At 33.2% G+C, this 19,801-nt stretch overlaps 2 protein-coding genes across 2 annotated transcripts in view; one reads left to right on the top strand and one right to left on the bottom strand.

Moving 5' to 3' along the window:
• The window catches only part of LOC135143858 (uncharacterized), a 133,391-nt gene that overhangs the window by 20,601 nt on the left and 92,989 nt on the right, over positions 1-19,801 (bottom strand). The window lies entirely within an intron of this gene.
• On the top strand, positions 7,031-8,390 carry LOC135143814 (piggyBac transposable element-derived protein 4-like). Its single transcript, XM_064075755.1, has 4 exons — positions 7,031-7,241; positions 7,323-7,572; positions 7,642-8,160; positions 8,306-8,390. The coding sequence occupies exons 1-4, from the start codon at positions 7,031-7,033 to the stop codon at positions 8,388-8,390; spliced, it is 1,065 nt and encodes a 354-aa protein (XP_063931825.1).

The raw sequence follows: 19,801 nt of genomic DNA on the forward strand, positions 1-19,801 counted from the left end.
ACGTTTTTTGGTTTTCTAATAGAGCTATTAACGCACGCAAATGACGTCACAGCAGTTCGTTAATAGCGGAAAGGCGTTCTTTAATAGATCTGGTGTAATTTAGATCGGTAAGATTGGTAGCAATGACGAGAAATGTCAGGTGAATGTCAGTGGCAAATCTAAACTTAAAATTTCCCACCTTTCTGGACGCGTAACTTCTTCGCAAGACATTTTAACCAATTTTAAATTACAAAAACTCAAATTGATTCGAATTACAATTGTTGTTGTGAAAATTCGAACCTCAAATATTTCAAGGTTAGTGTCAGACCAACCCATCACCAACCACGACAAAAGTCCCCAGATTAAAAAAAATACAAATTTCAATTAAATTTTGGGAAAAAACGTGTGCGGTAGAAAAAATAGTATAAATAACTCGTTCATAAGGCCATTGAGGCACTCATCCTTTATATAACTCGCGGCTTCGCCGCTCGTTCTATAAAGTTGGATTCGTGCCTCAATATTTGCCTTATGAAACTCGTTCTTTAATATACTATTTTATTACAATTAATAATCAGATGTTTTTCTAAGTTTTCCATAACAAAATTTTGTATCCTATCGTCTAATATACACCTTTGTACATACCTTTACGCCGAATTTACGGTTTAAAATTGCTACTTGCAGATTAGTGAAATGTTTATTGGAATCCCTTTATAAACAGCTATAATTGTGATTTATTGAGGACCTCGGACAAACACTTTTCCAAAGACGAAGCCGATATTCACTAATTGGTCTCTACTGTAAACAGTTATGGCCGAAATTTTAGGCTTTAAAAGGATTAACACACTAAATATGTCAATCAAGAAACAACCGTCTAAAAAAAAATACCAAATAATATAATCGGATTTATGAAGTCTCATTAATACCTGCACACTGCACATTCCTTTGAGTTTACTACCTGGCCTGCTCAAGTGACACGCAAAAAATCATTATATAATGCAATATGCCTAAAGTGACCATACAACGGGACTGTCCCGTTTTTCGGTGCTTTGTCCCGTTGTCCCCGCCGGATGATTCGGGACACTAAAATGTCCCGTTTTCAAAAAACGTCCGAACCAATTTTCTGATTGAGAAAAGATTTAGTGAAGCAGATCGTGATACCGAAGTATTTAATGAATATTCTCTTATATCTAAATATGTTACATCAAATTTAGAGGAATGGAATCAAAGCGTCAATTAAAAACCCTTGGGTCAATTTCTTTCAACATTTTCGTGATAATAGTCTTAATCATAAGTATTTTCAAATAATTATCGAATATATTCTGTGTTTGCCCGGTACCAACGTAATCTTAGAACGTTTGTTGTCCTTTATGAACAAATTATGGACAACGAAAAAAACACAGCTGCAAATAACCGTATTAAAATCAATGTTAATTACGAAACTCAATATTGATATGTCATGTCTTGAATTTCACAAATACTTAATGGCATCACCAAATATATTAAAGCAAATCTGTTCTTCAGATAAGTATAAAAAAATCGAAGAGTTTTCTTAATTTTTGTTAAAATGTATAATCTACTCTGCCATAAACAGAAATACACATGTTTATTTAGCCTGTCTCATCTTTTTACTTATCAATTTTTTTCGTGTCCCGTTTTGAGAGAAAAAATAAATGGTTACTTTAAATATGCCGTTACATACGCATATATACAAAATAAAAATTACGCAATTGAAAAGAGGAAAAATAAAAACATCTGTAAAAATTTGAGTTTGATATGCCCTATTCATTAGAATATGGAAATAATATAATTTTGCTCGTCCCTAATCTTTTTGTAGAATAAAAGGCAATGTCCCGGCTGCCCTATCAACGCCCAGGCCAAACCGCTAATGGTAGAAAGTTGAAATTTGGAGAGAATGTTCATTTTATGCTGGAGGCATCGTTTAAAAAGGGATTTCTCGAAATTCATCCCCTAAGGTGGTTAAAAAGGGGTGATAAAATTTTGTTTAGGACCAATCTATCTACTGTAAATTTAGATCATTACGTTAAACCTGGTACATTTTAATTCTCTTCAATAAAAATAACGAAACACGTATTTAAGCATTTTCGGAGATTCAACCCCAAAAGGGGTATGAATGATCTTCAATACAAATAATGAAGCAGGTATTTAATTATTTTCCGAGATTCAACCTCTAAGCGGGTGAAAAGTGGTGGCGAAGTTTGTACGGAAAAAATATTTCTATTGTAAATTTAAATTTTTACGGGGAACTTGGTATTAATACTCTTCAACACAAATAATGAAACACGTATCTCAGATTGTTTCGAGATTTCACCCCTAAGAAGATGAAAGGGGGTGACAAAGTTTTATGAGCAAATATTTTTTATGTCGATTTTTACTGGAAATTGTATTAATGTCCTTCAACACATTTTTTACTTGAAGGTTGATAATAATGCTCTTCAACACAACGAATCGTCTACGCGAGCGAAAAGCTAGTTACATATCTAGAGAGCGAAAAATATGCAGCAAAATTTTGGAAAACATGATATGATATGCATCAAATTTATGCAAATACGCAGTAATTTTCTTAATATATGCAGATATATGCAGTTGCATATGTTCCAAAAATTAAAAAAAAAGCTTAATAACCGAACTAAATTTATTTACAAATTGCAAAGTGTTTAATTAGATCTCACTGACATATAAATGACATTTTTTAAGATAATAAATATTAAAATTATATTAAAAAATAAATATAGGTAAACAGAACGAATTAAAAAATAGTAGTAATTGGCTATTTAATTACTATTTTCGTAACGATTTATTTTTAAATATTTTTCGAAATATTCTAACAAAAAGTTTTTCCGGTAATTCTAAAGTATGTATTTGTAAATACAAAAACTGCGTGCTGCGTCCACACATGTAAAAATACTTTACCGGTTTAGAGTAGGCGCGACAAAACAGTTCCTTCTTAAAGAATATAGTTCAGGAAAAGGTTTCACCCACACATTAATTCGAGTTATCTATATATTAACACACCTGTGTCGCTTTAAATGCTTTGAATGCAAACACACGATGAAAAATAATAGAATAACGTCAGTAACGTAACTACCGGTGTTCCATGTGTTCGCCGGAACACGGGCCCGCTTCTTCAAGGGGCCCGATCCGGTCACACGAACATTTTTTTTATTAGATTTTTTTATACATATTATTGCCCAAATTACATCCCGAAATAAAAAATTTTAAAATGTGCGGTAATCTCAGGATCGATCGTTCATTGCTATTTACGAATTTTTTGCTGCAAAGGGCTGGACTTCTGGCGGCATCTCAATATCATGGACTCAATAAACTCGGGTTTTAGCGGCCGGCGGCCGAAAATGCAGCAGCATCTGTTTCTAATAAACCTGTCGCAGTATCGCAATCCCATTGTGGCAAATCTAACATCCCATGTAGTAAATTACCAAATCTTTATAATACAAAAGTATGACTAATTTATGATGCAGGACAACAAAATACTTAAATTTTGTCCTCAGATCTACAGTGAAACTTCATGCTGTAATAAGACGTGAAAAAAAATTCAGTTTTAGTTGTGTTTTATGAAAACTTTCGTATTTTCACAACAATTTTAATTTTGTACTTGTGGTGGTTTTTTGGAATAATAAAATATATCTGATGTATGTTACAACTAATTTTTTAAGTAGAAAAAAAAAACTGTACTGCGAAATTATTACAGAATGAGTACCTAGTACCTGCCCTAGTTTCACTGAAATTATCACAGCTATGTTTCATTTTTCTTACAATACCTCTTTCGGTGGCTTCAGCGGAAAGATCTTTTTCGAAATTAAAAATAACTAAACATTTTTTAAGAAACACAATGGGCCAATACAGATTATCTTCACTGAATCTCTGAATCGGAAATCAAATTGCCAGAAGCTTAGATGTGTCAAATGTTGTATCAACTCGTGCTCATTTGAAAGCAAGAAGAAAATAATTTTGAGATAAAAAAAATGGGCATTTTTATTTCTAACAAATATGTATAATTGTACTCCTATATATTTTAATAATATGTAATCAGGTAGTTTCTGTATTTTGTTTTTAATTTAGTTCAGTGTTTCAGGTAGAATAATTTTAATAAAACGTAAGCAATCTACTCATACTTTACTCATTAAACTCGTATTTTTAAATATTTTTATTTCACTGTTCATTAGGGGCCCCACAGTGTTGTAGAACACAGGCCCGCAGTTTGATTGTTACGCTACTGAATAACGTCCCTTCGACCACCATAAAACATACCATAATTACACTTCAGTAACTGCCCATTCACAATGGACATAAGACATAAGAACGAGCGCATAAGATAATTTACGTTTTTGGTTTGTGTCTGGCGTATGCTTATCTACGTTCACAGTGGTCAGAGTGAACTCTGTAAAAATTGTTAAACTGCGCAAACGCAGAACGGAATAACTCCTGGCTAAACATAGAAACGGCTAACCTCAAACTGAGTCAATCAAAATATCTAACCTATAATTTCAACGATATTCGAACTTGACAACTCGCAGTACAGAACAGACTCGCAGTGTGAAGCTTTGATTATAATTTATATAATTTAATCAAAGGTGTGAAGTGCCAAGTGCCAACTGTCATAGGGAATTCAATAGCAGCATTCAAAAGTCCCTAGATTTTAACATAATTTTGACATAATTCGTGCACAAAGTTGAACTTGTTTCAACTTTGTGTACGCACACAAGGATTACATAAAACGTTCATAAGCATAAGAATTACGTTCGTCCATTGTGAACAGGGGTACACGTTTTCCATCGTTTCAACTTTATGTATTTATGTAAGCTTTATGTACTTGTTATGCCTTATGTCCATTGTGAATGGGCAGTAACGAACAAAAATATTGGGAATGAACGGTATTTCCAAAAGTAATTAGAACCCGAATTTACCTGGAAGGATGGTTTAACACCTAGTGGTTTCTCCAAACTACCATAAAACCCAAACATTTCCTAGTTATTTGAAGCTCAGAGGACAATATTTGCAATATGATTAATGAAATTTCGTCTTTCTAGATAAATGTCGATAGAATGGCAACCTCTTTTTTCAAATTAGCACAAAAATGGATAAAAATGCAAAATATGCACCCGTTACGTGAAATATGTAACACAAAGCAAATATATGTAAAAATGCAATTTTTTGTAGCTGTATTCATTTTTAATTCGGATGATTCGTTCACATTTTAAATATCAAGACTTATATGCCAAAAATAACGGATACGCAGATTTCATAAAATCCGCTCTCTATATCATATAACCCTGGCTTTTGTTAGAGGCAGGCCCAACAGACCGCACTGACTCACTGATTTTTCAGCTGCTGAAGAAACCAGAGTCGATTATTATTTTTTTGAAGGAAGTAAATTCTATGTTACTCCTCAAAAACAAAACACTCTGTGGAGTTGAAAACAATTCCGGTATACGGTACTGAAGGAACTATCTATAACTTCAGTCTTTAACACTTATTTTCTATTTCTTTTAATTAATGATGATTAATCGAGAAAGGTGCATCGCACTGTATATTGTGTCAATCGAACAGTAAATGGGGATTTTAAAGAGTTCACGTGTTCCAAAATATATGTACAACTTTGATAAAATTTACCAAAGGGCAAATCTACAGTAAATGAAAACATGGCTGTTACGCAGAAGTGTTAATAATATAAGTTTTTCAATCAACGCTCCAATGTTCTGAAAAGTTGAAGAGAAACACGAGCGTGTATTGGGTTTCATTGTTTTGACTACACGGAGGGTTCAATAGGTATCGTTCGAGGCGTAAATTCATTGCATTTTTTGCTTCTCAGTTTTGGGAAAGGCGACGCTTTCAAGAAGTGCTCTAATAAGAATACCGAACTCTAGTAATTTATAATATCTATTGGGTATTTGTTTACGAGATGGCTGTCAGCTGTCAGCCATCCAATAATTCAGACTGTTGGTAAAGCTGCTTGTAAATTTTGATAAAAAAAATTTACGGACAGATGTAAACAGCAACCAAGGACGTTCCAGTGTTGCGAGTACACGTACAAATAGTCGGAGAACCCATGAGACATGTTTCATGATGTGTTTGATGCACTTTGTAATTTTACTTGGTGGTTCAGATAGTATATACGAGGAAATAATGAACGGTTTGCCTGATGTAGGGGAAAGATGGGAAAACAATGTTGGCAAAAAATTATTTAATTCATGTTATTTATAAGCCAAAAAGAACATTTCAATAATTGAGTTGGTTTACAATAAAGAAATAAAAAAAAAACGAGGAGGGCCGACAGTTTGGAGAGGGTTAATTTAGAAGCAAACCACTCCAAAATTGTATTCCTAAAAATCTAAAAAAAGTGTTTGATTCCCGCTGAAAATTTAATCACGTGTTCATTACATATATTAAAAAATATGTGCAAAAGGCCGACAGTTGGGAGGGGGTTAACGTAGAAACAAATCACCCCAAAGTTGTATTTCTAAGAATCCAAAAAGTGTTTGATTCACGCTGAAAATTTAATAGCGTGTTAATTATACATATTAAATGAAACACTTTTTTTTGGCTTTTTGGAAATACAACTTTGGGCTGGTTTGCTACTAATTTACCCTCCTCCAAACTGTCGACCTTGTTGCAAATATTTTTCGATATGTATAATTATCACGCTATTAAATTTTTATCGAATCAAACACTTTTTGGATTCTTAGAAATACAACTTTGGGGTGGTTTGCTTCTAAGTTAACCTCCTCCAAACTGTTGGCCTCTTTGCAAATATGTTTTAACCCTGGAATGCTTAGTGGGGTTTCCAGTAACCCCAGCCAAAATTAGAAACTTGGTAACTTTTTTGCGTTGAGGTTTGCATCTCTGCGGGACCAGCTATGTTCGTTTGATGTTATGTTTTAAGTTACACGCGCGTTTAATCTTTGTATACTTGCTTTGTTTTTGTATTATAAAGTAATTGGGGTGACGTGTAACCCCAGGTAAGCATTGATGCATAAATCATTTTCCACATTCTTTCAATTTTATTTGAATTTAGATGGCAGTAAGACCGGGTGATTCTCATTTTGAAGAGACCGTTTTACGCTGGTTCGATGAAGCTGACTCAGAATATGATTCTCATGGAAGTGACCAAGAATTTGAGGACCATATGTCGGAACACTCACATGTTGGAAGTGAGATGTCATCTTCTGATAATGAAGATGAGAATGAAGACACCACTGTTCAAGAATCAGGTGTGTCTATCAAGGGTAAGAATGGTCATCGTTGGAGCTCTGTGCCCCCTTCTCGTACTCGGACACTTCAACGAAATTTGGTTTTACGCATTCCAGGACCAAAAGGTGCAGCAAAAAGTATTTCCACAGAATTGGAAGGTTGGAAATTGCTTGTTTCTGATGGAATTATAAACAAGATTGTTCTGCACACAAATTCAGAAATTGGCAGAAAAAAAATGAACTATACTGAAAATTGTGGTTATGTTGGTGAAACGGATACAACTAAATTACTTGCTCTTTTTGGTCTTCTTTATATATCAGGATGCAGAAAAGATAATCACCTAACAACAGCTGAAATGTGGTCAAAGTATGGACCTGAAATATATCGCAGTATTATGAGTGAAACACGTTTTCGTTTTTTGATATCGTGTATAAGATTTGATGATAAAACTGCGAGAAATCGCGAAGATAAATTTTCTCCCATTCGGGAGATATGGGAAGAGTTTGAATCAAATTGTACAAAATATTATACTCCTCATGAATATGTGACAATTGATGAGCAGCTCCTGGGTTTTCGTGGAAATTGTCCTTTTAGAGTTTATATTGCATCAAAGCCAGACAAATATGGATTGAAAATAGTAACCATGTGCGATTCACGCACTTTTTACATGGTAAGTGCCATCCCATATATTGGAAAAGAAGTAAGAGCAAATGCAGAACCCTTACCACATTATTACGTAAAAAAGCTCTCTGAATCTATTCATGGAACAGGACGTAACATAACGATGGATAATTGGTTTACCAGTATTCCACTGGCAGATAATATGGTGAACAATTACAATCTAACTATTGTCGGAACACTACGTAAAAATAAAAAAGAAGTTCCTTCGTCATTCCTGGCAAACAAAAATAAAGAAGCGCTAACTTCGCAATTTGCCTTTGACCAGAAAAAAACGTTAGTGTCATTTACGCCAAAAAAATCTAAGTGTGTTCTATTACTGTCTACAATGCATAATACAAAAACTGTAGATCCAAATAAAAAGCCAGAAATAATTAATTTCTATAATTCAACTAAAGGAGGTGTAGACACGTTTGACCAGATGGTTCACACATATTCAGTCTCGCGGAAGACCAGAAGGTGGCCCTTACGATACTTTTATGGCATACTGGATCAAGCTGGTGTAAATTCAGGAGTATTGTTTCAGGTGGTAAAACGCAATAGAGAAAAATGTATTCGTCGGCATTATCTATTTGAGCTCGGAATGCAGCTTGCAAGACCGCACATGGAACGCCGCTTAACAAAAAATTTGACCAAAAAATTGTCTTCATCTATAAGAACTATTCTAGGAATGGAGGAGGAAAATATAGCTGCAGTTCCACCTCCACCAAAACTTGCAAAACAAACTCGATGTGCATTGTGTCCAAGAATCAAAGACATTAAAACTAAAACAGCTTGTTCAAAATGTCATAAACCTGTTTGTAACACTCATCGTGTTGAAATATGTTCAGAATGCAATCAATAAGTTTCTAATTATTTTATCTTAAGCTTAGAATGTTATAAATAAAGCGTTTATTGTTTTGTCTTGTGTTTTTTATTTGTTTAGTTGTTTTTATCAACTGGGGTTACGAGTAACCCCACATAAGCAACTATTGGTGCAATTTTCACCTAAGCAGTCCAGGGTTAATATGTATAATTAAGGGAGAGCTGAAGTAAAATATTTTGTCGATACGCATTAGTAGCACCGAAAATCTCTACCTGAATGGACGACTGGTCTAATCCCTTATCTGAATAAATTTTACCTGAGGACGGTCGTCCGTCTTCTAGTTGTTGCAAGTCCAGTATATTCATTTTCTATTTTGCAGGTAAATTTTACAAATATCTAAATAATCTTCCCGATTTTTTTGTGTATTAAAAAAGGCATCCTGTTGAATGTTGATCAATATAAACCAGCGGAATAACAGACAATGAAACTACCATTTTAGAGGTAAGAGATTTCTTATATTAAATATGCTCAAAACGAGCAATTAATCTATACATAAATAGTATGTATTAGGAGTATAATTTATAGTAATAAAAAAATAAAAAAGCATGGAAGAATGAAGGGGAGGGATACGTTCTAAATTGGACAGGCAGGCTTACTGATACACATATAAATAAATTATAAAAAAATTGCTCGAAGCTGATTTCGACCAAACTTTCCGAAAAACAGAGACTGATAATAATTTAAGAAGATGTTAAATTTATAAAATTAATAATAACGAATTAATACAACAAAAAAATAACCATCAGTATTATAAAACTAAAAATTAAAGCTGTTTTATAAATTTTAGTGACTTTTTTTCTCTGTGTGCTCTTAAAATATGATCAGGATTTCGAATAGATAATTCCCTACGTCTCCTAGGATCAACAAGTTCCGGAAGAACTCATCCATAATAAAATTTTTTGAGTGTTAGAACCATTTTTTTTAGAAAATTCTTCGTAATATGGAACGTATTTGATTTTAACCTCTTTGAGTGTCCAAATGGCAAAAATACAAGCTTTCCTTTTCGTTACGTGTAGAGAGCGGATTTTATGAAATTATCCGTTATTTTTTGCATATAAGTCTTGGTATTTAATATATGAACGAATCATGCTATTTAAAAATAAATACAACTATAAAAAAATTGCATATTTGCATATGTTTGCCTTCTGCTGCATATTTCACGTAACTGGTGCATACTTTGCATTTTTATCAATTTTTGTGCTAATTTGAAAAAAAAAGATTGTCATTCTATCGGCATTTATCTAGAAAGACGAAATTTCATGATTCATATTGCAAATATTGTCCTGAGCTTCAAATAACTCGGAAAGGTTTGGGTTTTATGGTGGTTTGAATAAAACACTGAGTGTTAAACCATCCTTCCAGGTAAATTCCGCCTTAATTACTTTTGGAAATACGTTCAGTCCCAATGTTTTTGTTCGTTACTTCAATGTGTTAATGGCATGTTTTGTGGTGATCGAAGGGACGTTATCCTATTATTTTTCATCGTGAGTTTGCATTAAAAGCATTTAAAGGGATACAGGTGTGTGTGTTAATACGGCGAAGATAACTCAACATAATTTATGGATTTAACCTTTTCCTGAACTTATTTTTCAAGAAGGAACTGTGTTTTATACCGCCTGCTCTAAACCGGTAAGTATTTTTATATCTATGGATGTAGTACCTACGCAGTTTTTCTATTTACAAATGCATACTTTAGAATCACCGGAAAAACTTTTTGTTAGAATATTTCGAAAAATATTAAAAAATAAACTGTTACCACAATAGTAATTAAATAGTCGATTACTGCTATTTTTTAATTTGTTCTGTTTATATTTATTTTGTAGTATAAGAATATTATCATTATAAATGTGATTTATGTGTTAGTGTGATGTAATTAAACACTTTGCAATGTGATTTATGTATTTATTGCAATAAAACTTAAGCTCGGGAAACCTGCTTTTGCAATTTGTAAATAAATTTAGTACGCTTATTAAGCTTTTTTTTAATTTTTGGAGCATATGCAACTGCATATCTCTGCATATATTAAGAAAGTTACTGCATATTTGCATAAATTTGGCGCATATCATATGATCATATTTCCCAAAATTTTGCTGCATATTTTCCGCTCTCTAGTTATGTGCAACTGACCTTACATTTGGTAATAATATACATGTTCATATGATTTATTCTTTTTGCCCATTTTATGGTAAAACAAGGCGTTCTGCTTGAAAAAATTGGTCTAAAGAGTTTAGACAGTACTTCCCTCGCTGTCGGAAACGTGACGACTGCATGTCTATTATGTTTTTTTTTCGCAGTAGATTTCAAAGCATTCCGTTTTGTAGTTCCTGAGTAAACCAATAAAATAAATTTACGCATTCATTTTTTTTGAGTCACCCGGTATATGCAAATAAAAAAATATATGAATGGAATGATAAATTATAAGTACAGACTCATCATATTTTGTATATTCTAGATAGGATTTATTCGGCAAACTTTTGAACTGACGTCATCAGTTTTTTGGAGAAGATAACCAAATATATTTTGACTAAAGATTTATGATGCTCTTTATAGCCTTAAAACATCTGCAATATTTCAAAACATTCGGGTTAGCACATTCAAAATTAAATTGCACAACAACAAAAAATTGGACGAAGGTAATTTTGACAGACTTTCCCTTGCTCCTGAAGTGTAATAAAACAAATCCAGCTTTTTTGAGAAATTATAAAATTTGATATTGCATATCTGTAAGAGTTAAAATTAAGGTAAAGAAGCGTGCTACGCGTTTGTGAACAAGTCATCGATATTTTTGCAAGGACACGGGCATTAATTTGGATAGATACAGTATAACTGTATTGTATTTCCAATTTTCGGGACAATGGAGTAAGCAGTTCACTAAAATAAACTGACTCATTTATAAATTTTTGGAAACACCGTATGTACAATTCTAAACAAGTCATTGCTGCATAAAACGAAATTAAAATTATTTCTTTTCGAATTTCCACGTGCTAACGTAGTGTCGATAAGGAACGGTTATTTTGGAAACTCAAGGTCCGGCTCATAAAAATGAGAGACACTGACTAAGCATGATACTAAAGTTCGCCACTTGAAATTATAACCGACACAAAATCAGCACGACGTTTATTTCTCACAAATGTTTTGCTTACGCATAAGAGTTTACTTTCTGGTATATGCAGAGTGAGTCATTAAGTGTGCGATCCTCCATTTTTCATTATTAGATGAGATTATGAATTTTCTGATGGAATGGTAAATAAAAAATCAACTCAGATTTAATGAGTTTGAAAATCCAAAACAAAGTTATTGTTTCATAAAAATTTCAAATATATGTGTACGTCTTTTATTACTTCGCGAGCATAAACTAAGGGAGTACATATAGTAATCGAGTCCATCGGACGAAAGGCCACTTTTTCATTTTTGACTTTTGCGAAATTGCTATACCGGATGTCTGGAAAATGGCGGATTAACTCTCCGCTACGCTCTTAACAATCAACTGGCGAGTCTGGGAAAAGTAGTAAAAAAATTCCTTCTCACATTTTCGTGGAGTTATAATGATTTTAAAATTGGTTCTTTTGCTGCGTTTAACAACTAAACAACTCATTCATCATCACAATAACTAGTAATAAAACTTTTAGTTAATATGTTTCTCGCTCATGATCATGTTTAATTACCATTTCGGTTAGAATGCACAAAAATATGGCTATGTTGTTTTTGTAATAATTTGATAAAATTCCATTTGACAACAATGTTTGCCTCATATGAAGCGAATGTGGATTTCAGTCACCTTCGTTACTAAGAAACCAAAAAGTAAGCCGGAGGTATTCACGCATTAAATGTGTGCAGTGTTGCCAATTTTACTTTTATAGAATTACGTTGTTTTCATAATCTACATCATAAAGAACTTTTTTAGTATTTTTTTGGGATTTCCTAAACCCTCGTATATAGCATACTGAAGAGTTAATCCGCCATTTTCCAGACACGCGGTATAATAATTTGTTGAAGCTCAAATTCCAAAATTCATGAAACAGATTCCGATTTTTTGTGTCAAAAAAATCTACAAACAAACAAAATTTAACGAATTTAACAAAATGTGTACAAAGACATTTGCATTTTTGTAAGTTGTAAATATTTTTGCTGTAATAATAATACAAATTTTTGATGAAAAGAAAAAATACTATTTTGATTTTCACTAGTAGGTAATTTTCTTAATGAAGGAAATTTGTGTCTTTTTAATTACTTTGTAAATCTATAGTGTTCGTTATGTACTTAATTTAATGCAAGTTCTAGTGGTAAATGAACCATACAATGTGCAGAGAACGCTGGAAACTCATAATATTATGGTAATTTCGATTGAAAAAATTGCAATTCAGTTTATGTTATTCCTAAGTATTATATCTTAATAATATTTGGTTTAGAAATACATAACATGTTGGGAAATTCTTGCCAGAAATATTGCTTTCATGAATGACTTTAAAAATGTCTGTGATTAAATTTCAATAAATAAAAATCTTTCGCATCTCGGCCAACTTGATGTGGAACGTCCCTGGATCTAAGCGCCGCGCCCGGTCCATGTAGTTAAATAGAGAGATAATTATATCACCGGGATTACAATAAAATGAGTTTATTTACAAATAGAAATAAATGTTTCATTAAAAAGTTCTTGTACCAATTATAACTTTAAAGAAATTGACTTTGCAAAATATTTGGTGAGACTTTAAAACACTCAAATATTTTGCTCGTAGTTTTAAAATTAATACACAAAGAAATGAATAATTGAACGAATATCACTGAAAACCCTTTAAGCTTGTTGCATTTTTATTAAAAATGTTTCCAATGTTAATGTCATTCAATGTGTTGAATAGTCGCATAAGTTTCCGTTTAAAATGTTTAAAAATTCATACAAATAGATTATGATGTTTCTCAAAAGATAAACACATCTAATATACTTTCTCGAAAAATTCTATTGCATAATCAGATTCCAACGGTATTGTTAATTTGAGAAATTTTGTTAGCATCACACATAATTAAATAACTAGGTAGGTATTTATTTCTTAATGTAACAAAAAATGTTGTATGTCAAAATCAAGTGAACCATGTGAGATATATTATTGTGTTCGTAAATAAAAATTTGCCAGTTAACATATCTACCGACAATGTTTATTTATTCGCTTTAAAACCCCACCAAATCATAGATGAGTGGTAAAAGTAATTTTTTCCAATTTCTACTAATAAAATGCTCATTTTGTATGTCAAATCTCGCTATTAAAACAATAGTTTAATCGAAAGGATGAATAAAGTGTTTGTAGCAACACTTTATTCACACTGTCATTGGCAACACGAATAAAGTAAAAAAAATAAAAATTCCCACTACCACTGAAATTTACGTTGCTATGGATGTGTGGATATTCAACTAAAATTATCAACGCTTGATAGTCCACCTCCTGTAAAACAATCCTAATGAAAGTCCAGGAGCATCGTTTGAATTTGACCGTGACGAAAGTACAGGCAGCTTAGGCAATTTACCTTCTTCAAATGTTCATCACATTAGTAATAGTACAATTAATATTATGTATATGGATTACCTAATCAATAAATTTTTTGAAAAATTTTGCGAAATTGGAAAAAATCTTGTATGATACACGTGAATAAACGAATTTTATCCACTCAAAAACATTATCACACTCAGCTTCGCCTCGTGTGCTAAACTGTTTTTTCGTTGGATAAAATTCACTTTTATTCACTTATACCATAAATAGCTATTGTACTCATCGTGCGATAAAATATTAAAGCTTTAACCAAACGTTGCCAAATGCACGTGCTGTGATCGCTATGAAACTTACGATATCGAATATTTTTTAAAAAATTTATACTGGGGAAACTGACAACCACATAAATAAACATGCCCTCTTATGTCATATGCCGTGAAAAAAATACTCTTCGAAATATATAAACTATTTCGCAGTTATAATAAGCGACACATTATTTGTGTTTTGACCCATCCAGCGAAATTTTATGGTTCACTTAAGAGAGCACGGCCTCAAGGACAGTTTTGGTGGTGGTAGGAGGGCTAGTTAGTGGTGCGTTAGTGATTTTTCGTCAGTTCGTTTTACACAATCAAAAGCAATGGGTGAGGTTCGAATTTCGTATCAGCAAATAATTAATTTTGTCAATGTTACAGCACGACGCATTTTTTTCAAGGTGGTGGAAGGAGGGGACGCCGGCGACGATACCGGTAAGTTTGTCCATATTTTATTTTTTCTTTTTTTTTTTTCTAATTTTTCTTCAACCCGAGCGTAAGCTAGAGAAATCTTGTCATTTTATTGTATTGTTTTCAGCATATTACGATCTTATTTTAAAAAAATTATTTTTCACTTCCATTACTTTTTGTCTACAACATTCAACTTTTGTTTTTGTAAATGACATCCTACTTATTTTTCGTGTGGGGGCTTTTTTTTCTGAGTTCGTGGATGCATCATAATTTATTAATTTAATACTTTCAAACATAAGTAATTTAATCTGTATTTGTAATATACCTTTGTATTAAAGTATCATTTTCGTATGGAAGAAATTTAATTTTCAAATTTAAATACGTCTTTCGGTACAAGTTACAAAAATTATCAAACTGTGTGACAAAAATTTTGACATGAAAAAATAAATTTGTATCCGCCAATAGATAACTGTGTTAATAAATTCATTACAGTCATCTTAACTCAAAATTATATTAATTTTTAACAAGGCTTTTTAACAAAATATGACAACATGATAAATCAATGTATTCAGAAAAAATATTCTCTACAAAAATCTTGAAAAAAATACGCAAAATGCGCCTTCCTTAATATCTCAGTGATTATTGAAAATAGAAAAAAATATTTCGATAGTACCTGCCTCATTCGTAAAGTACAATAACACATTTCTAGCTTTAAAAAAATATATTATAGAATTTATTTTTTATTTATTTATTATGAAAGATCAAGAAGAAAATAAAGTAGAGAGTTGGTCAATGGACTGGATTAAAATACCTCTTAGGTATTTCAGGAAGTAAAAAGCCAAAGGTTAAAGTTAAACGGATTTTTGAGTATAATACACTAATTTTATTTTAATCTGTATGTATAGTGTTCTGTTTTTGGGAGACAACGCACAGCTTAATTTTTTTTTTTAGTAGAACAGTCTATGTATTTTTTATGTTCTTATTGGCTTCGTCGTCTGTTTTAAAACTGTAATTTATTTTTTTATATTACAATGCGACGATGCCACGTTAATTCAATTTTCTTTAAATTTTTTGTTATTGCAATGGTTCAAAACAAACTGCAATGAGGTAATTTTTAACATGTGTCAGAAAATTTCGGAATAGGTAAACAAAGAGCAAGTTTTTTTCTATCTCTGATAATAACTTGTGAATTATTCATTAGACATGGAGCACCATGCACTTAGTAGCTCACCTGTATGTAGAGTTAAATTAAAAAAACAAAAGTTGAATGTAAAGTTGCGAGAACGGAATCCCACGCAGTTTTTCTGTGTCTTAAAGAAAATTGCTGTAGTTTTTTATTTTTTATTGCTTTAATGACTGCCGTGTATTTGTCAAAAGTTAAAATGCTCGCAACTGTTGCAGATAAAAACTAATAAACGGTAAAAATTAATTGTTTGAATCATATCGTTGTTTGTTTACGTTTACGACGATTTAATTCGACGTATTACATAATGGTGCATCCGAAAGAATAAAACAATTACGGGTTTGGGTTACGAACATAAGGTATATACGCAATTAATTAATTAATAATTACTATTGTCACGTGCACTCGGAAAAGAAATAATAGCTGCCTTCTCATTATTTAGGTGCATTTTATTGTTGTGTCGAATTGTACACGTATGTTATGAATTTCGTGTGGATTCAAAGACGACTAAATAGAGAATTGTGGTAGTGGGGGTTGAAGTATATTTCCGCCATGTTGGGGAACTCAAATATTTGGCGGGCATTTATTTAGTATTTTCGCAAATTTACAGAATTCGGCATTTTCATCTGTAGATGAACATCTCGTAGATTTTGAAACTTTGGTGATAACCACATCTTTGAGTTAACAAAGCACTTGGTGTTATTTTATATAAGCATCAGATTGCATCATATTAGTCATTTGTATAATTTAGAGTTAAGTACAAGGACCTATCATCAGAGAAAAACTGCATCAGTTAATTGTATTTGAACACCAGTAATACATACACATTTTATGGAATATGATGCTCATGTTTTTCAAACGTTTCAAAAATGACGGTAAAGTAAAAAACTCTTACTATTTTGTTTAAAAAGATATACACATTGTGTGACACGAGATCGTATTTACCTTATATTCCTGATATTTTTTTTTATAAAAACCAATAGGTATTGTTTTACATACAGTAATGAAAGCTAATTTACTGGTAAGTTTATGTTGCATTCCGTAAAACACGTAGTACATGTAAATTTTCTTTATTCGAATTTTGCGATTTTTTTATTCTTTGTAATATGGCGATTTGACAATACCACATCTTACTCGCACCTTCCCGCTTGCAGCATCTGCGAGTGTAATTTATATTTGACATTTTTATGTAGATATTAAAATGTTACCAAACTTTGCCCAGTCAACCAACAATGTGATGACGGCACCTAGTAGGTGTTATTAACATTTCATAAAATAACACACTCATTTTCATATACGTGTGGTTTATGAATCTGTCTTGGTTTTTTACCTGATTTTTGGAAAAAAAAAACAAAAATTTTACAATTTAACTTTGTTTTACAATTTACATAACTTTGAAACTGCAAAATTGGACAATCTGAAATCTTGCAAATGTCTTAAGACTATTGTAGGCATGGTAAAACGATAATCGTAATTTATCCTTTTATCGCCCCCACTCCCCGCGCGCGGAAACGTTAATGACATCATCTTAAAATTTTAGCGAATAAATTTAAAGTATACATAGTATTTGTGGTTTATGCATGCATACATATTTTTTTTTTTAGAATTGCTTGTACAGAGTGACTAAAAAAGCTACTGAACAAGTCAAATTTTCTATTGTTTAAATTAAGAACGGCTTACTCCCTTACTCCATTTCCCGAATTTTTCGGAATACAATACTATTAATTGTGCACTGCACTGATCCAAATTGATTGTACGAAAATCGAGAAGTCGAGTGTTAATGCTGAACTTTTATTATGTCTCGTGTTTATTATGTTGGAATTGCGAATAGGAATCACATAACCATATATAGAATTGTATGAGTCAGGGTTTTGCTCTCGGGAAGCAGGGCAGGAGTGAGAAGTCAGTCGATACCGATCGTCCGGTATTGACGGTGGTCAATAAATATCCTTTATATTTTGTCTGTTATTTTGGAGTTTTCTTACAAAATTCAGAAGTGGGATTGACCCGGTGCTCACCTGTGTGATAGGTACCTGAGCAGTTTACTACTTTTGTACGGTTGTGAAAGTTTTGCGCAGTTTTGACCCGTTGTGCAAGTTGTGCAATAATAAATCGCGGTGAATTGTTGACACTTTGACTAATTGCCAATCAATATGAGTTCCCATAAAAAACGTCGGCATGAGTCGTCTTCGAGTTCCTCGTCTTCGAGTTCTTCGTCGTCGAGTTCGTCGGGTGACGCGAAACGCGAGTTAAAAAAACTAAAGCGGCGTTTAGCGACAATTGAACAGGGTGCATCGAAGTTCAGTGTACCTGGACCTAGTGATGAGGCGTTAGTACCTATTTTCGACCCCAGAAAGGACGACTTAACGATTGAAGCCTGGGTGTCACGAGTGGATGAAATAGCGAAGACTTACAAATGGAGTAACAAGTCAGTAACCAGAGTGGTCGCAAATAGACTTCGGGGAATGGCAAGGCAGTGGTACGATAGTCAACAGCAGTTGAATATGAACTGGCCAGATCTGAGGCGAGTATTGATGAAACAATTTAAAAAACCCCATCCATTTGCGAAGTTGCTGCGTGATGCTGCAAACTATGAAGCCGCCCCTGGACAGGAGCTGAGTGAGTACTGTTTCGCAAAACTTGCAAAATTGCGTCTCTTAAATGTCGTGATACCCGAATCGTATCTCGTTGACGCGGTGATCGGTGGAATTCCTGATGCAAACATCGCTCGAGCCGCCAGAGCCTCAAATTTTAAGGACAGCAACGAATTATATGCTTTCTTAAGTACATTGGGACGAATTCCAGGTGTTGATAAAGAAATTCAAGGTTCTTCGCAGATGAAGCGACAGAATCTTTCAACTGTTTCGGCATCAAAGTCGACCGGGGGAGGCATAATGAAGCGCAAAATCAGCTGTTTTAATTGCAAAGGCCCTCACCTTGCAAATGAGTGCCCTAAGCCGCGTTTACAGTGTTTCAATTGTAAACAATTGGGCCACATTCAGAGTAAATGCCCTTATCGAAGCAGCAAACGTGATGATCACGTGCAACAAAAAGCTTCTACGAGTCGTGACGTGAACGAAGTTGGTACGAAGAGTGCCAATTCAAAGAATCCTTATGTGATGCATGCGATAATTAATGGTAAAAAGGTGAAGAGTTTGATAGATACGGGCAGTACATCCAGTTTGATAAAGGAATCGATCTTGAAGAAAGTAGGTTTAGAATATGAACCGGAAACTAATAAAATACTGCGCAGTTTTGCTGGAACTTTGGTTTGCGGACTTGGTACTGTCAGTACCTTGGTACAGATTTGTAAAGCTCGAGTCACGGTTACTTTAATTGTAATGAAAGATAGTAAGTTGACTCAAGACTGCATCATTGGAGGAGATTTCTTAAACTCGCCAAATGTGGTGCTTATCAAAAGTGGAGATGAAGTTTTTCTTCGACAGCTTGGTGAATTACAACTTTCTGCAAGTATAGAAATTCCAAGTATTTGTGCAACTTCCGAAGCTACTCTACAGCCTGTGTTCGGCGACGTTGATTTGGAGACTCAACAACGATGTGGTGAGATGTTGTGCGAGTTTCGAGACTGTATCGCATATTCTATGTCGGAGTTGGGTAAAACAAGTGCCGCCGAGTTAACGATAAAATGTGTTTCGGACGAACCAAT

The sequence above is a fragment of the Zophobas morio genome, unplaced genomic scaffold (genome assembly GCF_036711695.1).
Source record: "Zophobas morio isolate AGI-343-1 ecotype UQ-CSIRO unplaced genomic scaffold, CSIRO_AGI_Zmor_V1 ptg000076l, whole genome shotgun sequence".
NCBI lineage: Eukaryota > Metazoa > Arthropoda > Insecta > Coleoptera > Tenebrionidae > Zophobas > Zophobas morio.